The following is an 8,252-nucleotide window of genomic DNA, read 5'->3' on the forward strand; positions in this document are numbered from 1 at the left end:
TCCTGGTAACTTCGCAGGCTAGATTAGTTTCTCTGTATATTGCCTGCATATCTTTATGAGAATACTTACCAAGTTATTATAATGAATTACCTGTTTGTTTCTACCATTAGAATCTAGAAAACCTGAAAGCAGCAGCTATTTTATCTTTTTTTATCTTCTAAACCTACAACAAGACCTGGCACAAAATGGTGCTCATCAGTAAATGAAGGACAGCAGCAGGACTATGTGACCAGCTGGATAGGATAGATTCGACCAAATTCAAAGATTCTAGGACTTTAGCCTAGAACTTTGGTTGAACTGAATCTTCCAAAAATATGAGATTCTAACACAGTACTGTTATACAATGAAGATGAAGCAAAGATTACTAATACAATAGACCACATGCATAAGAAACTTAGAAAGGTGGCATCATTAACCAAAATACAGAAGTTGGGAGAGAAGTCAGTTGAGGTGAATATGAATTCAATTTAAAACATGTTGAACTTGCTATTAGTGGGATACATATGTGAGAATGTCCACCAAGAAGTCACACAAATGGAAATAGAACTAAGGAGAAGATTTGGGCTGGATATGCACTTTTAGGAGTTAAGGCATAAAGATGACAGTTGACTTCCTGTAGAATCAGGACCAAAGAAAAAGTAGATGAGATGAGAGTGGAATAATAAATATGTGTAGTGAAGAAGCAGAAGAAAAAGAGTAAGAGTAACATGGAAGGAAAACTATTACAAAGAGCAACTTGAACAGTAGTGAAGAAACAGTTAATAGTGTCAAACACGATCAAAAAGGGCAAAGAAAAAGAAAAAACCACTGGATTAGGTAATAGATGGTCATTAGCATCCTTCAAGCAGCAAGATTCATATATTTCTAGCAGCTAAGGGCAAAGAGAGAGAGAATGCATGTGCACGCACACATGCACGCACACACACACACACGTATATAGCACATAATGTCTATGTGTTTGAGAAGTTTAACTGTGATTGAAGAATTGTAATATAATCAAGCTGGAGGAGCAGCAGGGCCAAGAACAGATTTTACAACATTAAGAGAGGCCCAAAAGCTGTATGATCGGTTAGCGTATACTCCAGAGTTGTTTATACTAGTATACAGTAGGAACTTCAGGCTTAGGAATAATAAGTATTTATTAAATACCTACCTACTTTGTTCCAGGCATTGTAATGAAAAACTTCTGTTTGCAGGGCACTGAGTTTATGCTAATGGTGGTGGAATATTTTAGAAAAGAATAGCAATAACAAGCTCTGGTGGCATAATGTCTCAGGCATTTGACTGCTAACCAGAAGGTTGGTTGTTCAAACCCACCAGCCACTAGGTGGAAGGAAGACTGGGCAATCTATTTCGGTGAAGATTTATCACCTTGGAAACCCAAAGGGGGTTACTATGAGTCACAATCAACTCAATGGCAGTGAGTTGAGAATGGTGACACAACATGAAAAATGTCATCAATGTCCCTGAGCTGTAAATGTGGAAGTTGTTATGTTGGTGAATGTCTTGTTGTGTATGTTTTCACCACAATTAAAAAAAAAAAAAAAAGTCAAACATAACACCAGACACTAATTGATACCTAATTGTCTTGTCTTTTTTTTCTTTTCCCCCTTTCATTATAAAACTGCTGGTAAGGAGGAAAAACTGAAATGGATCTCAAACATTTCATCTTAATTTTCTTATGTGGTTATCTGAACAATGCAGTTTTCTCAGAGACAGAGGCAAGTACAACAGAGATGCAGCCAAAGTCTACTTTACTTAGATCATCAGTGTCAAATGCCTCAGCTAGTTCTCAAAATGGAACAGGGAATCCTTTGAGTCAACCAACACAAGTCAACAACATTTCTTCTGGACAACCAACACCATCTACCAAAGTCACTGCAAGACAACCCTTACCAGCTACCTATGCCACTTTTGGAAAGCTAACAGCACACACTTCCGCTGGGCAACCACTTGCCAGTAACATCACCAGACAACCATCACCAATTTCCAACTCTTCCCAACGAACAGCACTACCTGCATTCACATCTGCTGGACAACTACCACCATCTGCCCATACTTCCACCAGACAACCACCACCACCATTTGTCTACACCTCTGCTGAACAGGTATCATTACCTGCTCACACCTCTTCTGGAAAATCAATTCCATCAACTGTTCATAATCTATCCATACAATCAACTTCAAATGTCAAAATTTCACCCATGATTACACCAGTTTTCAATATAGAAATCACCAGAAACAAAAAAGCCCCACATAAAACAAAAGCTAACTCAATAGCTGCTATATTAATTGGTGTAATTCTGACTTCTATGTTGGTAGTTATAATGATGATTGTACTATGGAAATGCTTGAGAAAACCAGTTTTAAATGACCAAAATTGGGCCGGAAGATCTCCCTTTGCTGATGGAGAAACACCTGACATATGTATGGATAACATTAGAGAAAATGAATTGTCTGGAAAACGTACATCAATTGTTTCACTTATGACCTGGAAACCAAGCAAAAGCACACTTTTAGCAGATGACTTAGAAATTAAGTTGTTTGAATCAAGTGAAAACCTTGAAAATTCCAACAACCCCCAAACAGAGAAAATAAAAGATCCAGTGAACGGGACCTCGGAGGACAGCGCTGGCGGATCAACCATCGGCACTGCTGTCTCTTCTTCAGATGATGCAGATTTGCCTCCACCACTTCCCCTTCTTGATTTGGAAGGACAGGAGAGTACACAATCTGAGAAACCCACAATGACAATTTTATCTCCTCTTCCTAATGATTCTACCAATCCCTCCCCATTTCTGGACTGTCTTAATCAAGCCTGTGAAGATCATAATTCTGAGATCAAACAGTCATTTCCAACTCCCCCTGACTCTGTTAACTTGCCCTCACCACTACATTTCATGAAAACCCAGGAAGAGTCCAACAATGAAATCCAGTGTCATGGGTTCTCTACTCCTCCTATATCTGATCAAGATCTCAATGAATCCCTGCCACTTCCACCTGCAGAATTATTATAAATACTACAACTTGCTTATGGCTAATTTTCTATTCTTCTTAAAGAACCTTTTATTTTTCTTCATGTGATGAAATGTATAAAATAGCAACTGGTAGGCAATTTTGATTTTCATTCAGGAACCACCGGAGAACAGCTCAAAGACCATGTACTTAGTGAAACTCATTTTTTCCTTTAACTGATTTTTTTGCCGTAAGTTTACATAGCAAGTTGGGTTCCCATTTGACAATTGCCACACAGATTGTTCAGTGATATTAGTTACATTTATCACAATATGTCAACATTCTCTTTAATTATGCTGTTTGTTCCATTTCCAGTACTCTAGTTTTCCAGCCCCCTTATTGCCTCATCTTTGCTTCTGAGTAATTACTGACCTTTTGGTTACATATTGATAGTTTTTAAGTAGATAATCTATCCTATGGGTAATAACTTTTATTTTGGATGGCTCCCAGCTATTTCTCTAAAGTGTGATCTTGGGGGAAAAAATCTGGTTCTAGCTCTAAAGAGTATCTCAGGGCATTTGTCTCAGGGAGTCCTCTGTTCTCTACTGTTTGTCTTTTTTTTTTTTTTTTTTAAAGTAAGAATTTGAGTTCTGCTCCACATTTTACTCTCATTCTACCTGCAACCATCCACATGACCCCGGTCAAAATAGTCAGTGGTGGTAGCTGGGCACCATCTAGTTCTTCTGGTCTCAGGGTAGGTGAGGTTGTGGCTCATGTAGACTTGTTTTTTTCCTGAGCTTTTGGTTACCTTCTTACTGTCTTGTTCATGGCAACTGGAGACTCGTAAGTTGTGTCTCACATGGTCACTCACAGCGTCTAATACCTGAGATACTACTCACTTTGTTAGGATGCAGATCATAATTTCTGTGAACTATATTATGCCAAGTGACTGAGCTGTCCCATGAGATTTCAAACAACTACAATGTCAAACCCAGAAAATTAATCTTGGAAAGTGTGTGGTTTTGTCTGTGGAGTATCTGTATTTGTGTGTTTGATGAATTTATGTGCCTACCCACATATTTGTTTGTGTGTACCTATAGTTATTTCTATCTGTTCTCACCTATATACACATCCATACCTATCCCTGTATTAATATTCTTTATACATCCATATGTGCTCAAATACTCATTTTTACTTTGATTGTACTATGCTCACTACATCCACACTTAGCACCACTTTCCCCACCACTGAAATAAATAAATAAACAAAATAACAAGTCTCTATGATCTAAAACATACTTTTCCCTCCTCCCTCCTCTCTTTTGGTAACCACCAATCTCTCTACCTATTCTTGTTTTAAGGAAGAGTGAAGAAGAATTGATGATTTGTGTTGGTGAAGAATATTTAACATACCATGGGCTGCCAGAAAGGCAAACAAATATGTCTTGGAAGAAGTATAGCCAGAATGCTCCTTAGAAGGAAGGATAGTAAGACTTCCTCTTGCTTACTTTGCACATGTTATCAGGAGGGACCAGTCCCCTGGAGATGGACATCATGCTTGGTAGAGGGTCAGTGAAAAAGATGACGACCCTCAACAAGATGGATTAACACAGTGGCTGTAACAATGGGCTCAAACAGCTGAGGATGGTGCAGGACAGGGCAGTGTTTCTTTCTGTTTTGCATGAGGTTGCTATGAATCAGAACCAAGTCAACAGCACCTAACAAGCAAAGTTTGTCTTCTTATAAAAGAGGTCTCATACAGTATTTTTCCTTATATGCTTGACTTACTTCACTTACCATTATATTTTCCAGGTCCATCCATTTTATGTTAGGTGAAATTTAATTTTTAAAAAATTATAATAGTAAATAAATAAAAAAAAATTATAATAGTGATCAAGGTACTGGCTAGAATACCTACCTTTAAAGTATACTGTGCTACATTTTACATATGAAAATGGTATGCATGTCAATAACAACCATTTTGGAAACAAGCAATCTCTATACATACTTTAACATTATCCAACAGATATATATATATATATATATATATATATATATATACACACACACACACACATACACACACACACATACACACATACACACACACATATATACACACACACTTTTTCTTTTTTTTTTCTTGAAAAGCTGTATGTAAACTTACCTTGAATAAATAAAATACTATTTGTTACATGTCAGAGTTTGGGGTGGGGGTTGGGAAGGGAGAGGATGAGATTAAATACATACTTCTAAGTTGTAAAATAATACTCCAAGTAGTAAAAAACTAAGTTTGTGAGGATGAGAGATTAAAACGCATGCTTGAGAATAGAGAAGTTTCCTTTTCAGTCTCATAGGAAACAGTAAAACAAACAAACACAGAGAAACATAAAATTGGGTGTTGGGTTGGGGATATTTACCCTGAAAAAAATACAGGCAAGCACCATAAAATGTAGACACTTTCCTATCTTGTTGGGGGAAGAACAAATTTTAAACTATCCTCAAAAAAGCTTCTTCTTTAGTTGCCAGAGGCACCCAAACAAAATGAAATTTTACAAAGGAAAAAACAAAATCTTGACAGCTTCACTCAGAATCTGATTTTTTTTTTTTTAAAGAGAAATTCTTTGCCAGGGGAGGAAAGTAATTCACATTTACTGCAGGCGATTTCCCCCCACTGAGGTCAGTGGAAGCTGAGCAGCCAAACAGTGGCAATCCTTGCTTAATCAGCACAAAGAAATGCAAGATAGAAAGACAGGACAGAAGAAAATACTAGAACAAAGTGAAACCTGCCGAAAAGATGGCAGAATCAGGATCCAGATGAGAAAGTTTATCTCATAAATATGGCCAAAATGAACAAGAAGCAGGGGAACTAAAAGAAGACTAACTACATACTGGATGGTTACCAGTTGTGCTTTTAACAGATTAGTATTAACCAGATTCAAAAAATACCCAGAAGACCATTTAGTTCAACTCCTGTTTGATAGCTGAGAAAACAGGCCTAGAGAGTGAGCATCTTGCTTGCTGTCACGTGCCAGTGAGTCTAATTCTAACTCAATGCGACCCCATAGGGCAGAGTAGAACATCCTCCCAGGGTTTCACAGGCTGTGACCTTTACAAGAGCTGATTGCCCAGGCTTTTCTCCCAAGAAGCTATTGGTGGGTTTGAACTTCTGACCTTTTGATTAACAGCCAAACACTTAACCATTGTGCCATGAGGGCTGCTTGTGACCTGTTTAAAAATAAAACAAAAACCAAACTTGTTGTTGAGTTGATTCTGACTCACAGTGGCCCTACAGGGCAGAGTAGCACTACCCCATAGGGATTCCAAGGCTGTAATTTTTACAGAACCAGACTGCCACATCTTTCTCCCACAGAACAGCTGGTGGGTTCAAACCACTGACTTTTGGGTTAGTGGCTGAGTGCTTTAACCACTGTACCACCAGGGCTACTTGTGTGACTTGCTTCCAAAACTCAAATTCACTCCCACTGAGTCAGTTCCAACTCATAGGGATCCCCACTGGGCTTCTAAGGCTGTAAATCTTTATGGAAGTAGACTGTCCTATCTTTCATCCACAGAGTGGCTGGTGGGTTTGAACCATCAACTTTTTGGTTAGCAGCCACATGCCTTAAACACTACCGTAGGAGAACTACTATGACTTGCTTAGGTGGTCCTAAAAGCCAAACTTGTTTCTTAACTCACAGTTTAACATTCTTATCATTAATACAGGACTAAAGAACACCTACTTAATGTACTGAAATATACATATATAGAAAATCAAATTCACTGTCATTAAGTCAATTCCAACTCACAGTGACTCCGTATGACAGCAGAACTGCCCCATAGGATTTAAGGCTACAGATCTTTACAGAAGCAAACTGCCACAACTTTCTCCCACAGACAGATCTGGTGGGTTTGAACCACTGATCTTTTGGTTTCAAGCCAAGTGCTTTAACCACTATGCCATTGAGCTCTTTAAAATTCACAGTTTTCACACATATATTTGGTGCCGGTGGAGGGTGCACAATGAATTATATGTAATTTTTGTTATTATTTAAACCGAAGGAAAAAAAAACCTAAACTCACTGCCATCAGGTTGATTCCGACTTATAGTGACCCCCACTGGTTTCTGAGGTGGTAATTCTTTATGAAAGTAGATTGTCCAGTCTTCCTTCCATGGAGTGGCTGGTGGGTTGAACCACCAACCTTCTGGTTAGCAGTCTGATGCCTTAGACACTGTGCTACCAGTACTGATCAAAAATAAAGTGACAAAATATTTGACTATCTATAATTAAAATACTGTGTATTTAGTATTTAGTAATCATACTAGTGTATGATTAGACAGTCATATATCAATGGTATAGAATAAAAGTCCAGAAATAGGCTCAAACCTCAAATCAGTGGAAAAAGTATGGGGACAATTGGCTAGACATTTAGCAAAGGATAAAATTGGATTCATACTTCACACTACATTAGGATAAACACCAAATTGATCAGAGATCTAAATATAAAACATGAAATCATACAAATGATAGAACAAAACGTGTGAATTCCTTTATGACCTAGAAGTGAGAAAAGCTTTCCAAGCTGAGACTAAAAATCTGACGCAAAAAAAAAAAGAAGTAAACTCCTACATGAAACTTGTAAATACAAAACAAAAAACACCGCCACAAAAAATCCACTCAAGTCAACAGATAAAACCAGAAAAAAAAAAAGATCTGCAACTTTATAAGTACTAACATTTCTCAAATAATCTCCTACATATACTGCATTGTCAGTGAAGGCAAACACGGGTATATGGGTGGATAGATGGGTGGACAGGCTGAACTATTAGGTATGTTTATGCTGCAGCAGGGAGTGTACCCAAGACCATGTACAGGGTTGGCAGACAATGGTTCTACAAGTGTATTTGTATGTTCTTTAAGAATTCCTAGGGGTATAGTAGAGCTAACAAGGGACAAGGGACTGAGCAGTTGAACCTGTGGGCTCGGGACCATAGTCGCAGGGGACATCAAGCTCAATTGGCATAATATACTGCACACAACACTGTTCCACCTTCTACTTTGGTGAGTAGCAACTGGGATCTTAAAAGCTTGCAAGCGGCCACCTAGATGCAATAATGGGTCTCTCCTCGTCCAGAGCAAAGAAGAATGAAGAAAACCAAAGATTCATGGAAACAATTAATTCTTGCGACTGGTACACATGTGATCCTCAGCCTATATGACTATGAGACCAGAAGAACTAGATGGTGCCAGACTACCACTGTCAACCACTCAGAGGGGGATCTATGTAGGAGATAGA

At 38.3% G+C, this 8,252-nt stretch overlaps 2 protein-coding genes across 2 annotated transcripts in view; one reads left to right on the forward strand and one right to left on the reverse strand.

The window, feature by feature from the left end:
- Positions 1-8,252, reverse strand: part of NF1 (neurofibromin 1) — a 388,569-nt gene that overhangs the window by 68,320 nt on the left and 311,997 nt on the right. The window lies entirely within an intron of this gene.
- EVI2B (ecotropic viral integration site 2B) lies at positions 1,650-3,017 on the forward strand. Its single transcript, XM_007937343.1, has one exon. The coding sequence runs from the start codon at positions 1,650-1,652 to the stop codon at positions 3,015-3,017; it is 1,368 nt and encodes a 455-aa protein (XP_007935534.1).

Source organism: Orycteropus afer, unplaced genomic scaffold (genome assembly GCF_000298275.1).
Source record: "Orycteropus afer afer isolate SDZICR_OR568_19922 unplaced genomic scaffold, OryAfe1.0 scaffold00042, whole genome shotgun sequence".
Taxonomy (NCBI): domain Eukaryota; kingdom Metazoa; phylum Chordata; class Mammalia; order Tubulidentata; family Orycteropodidae; genus Orycteropus; species Orycteropus afer.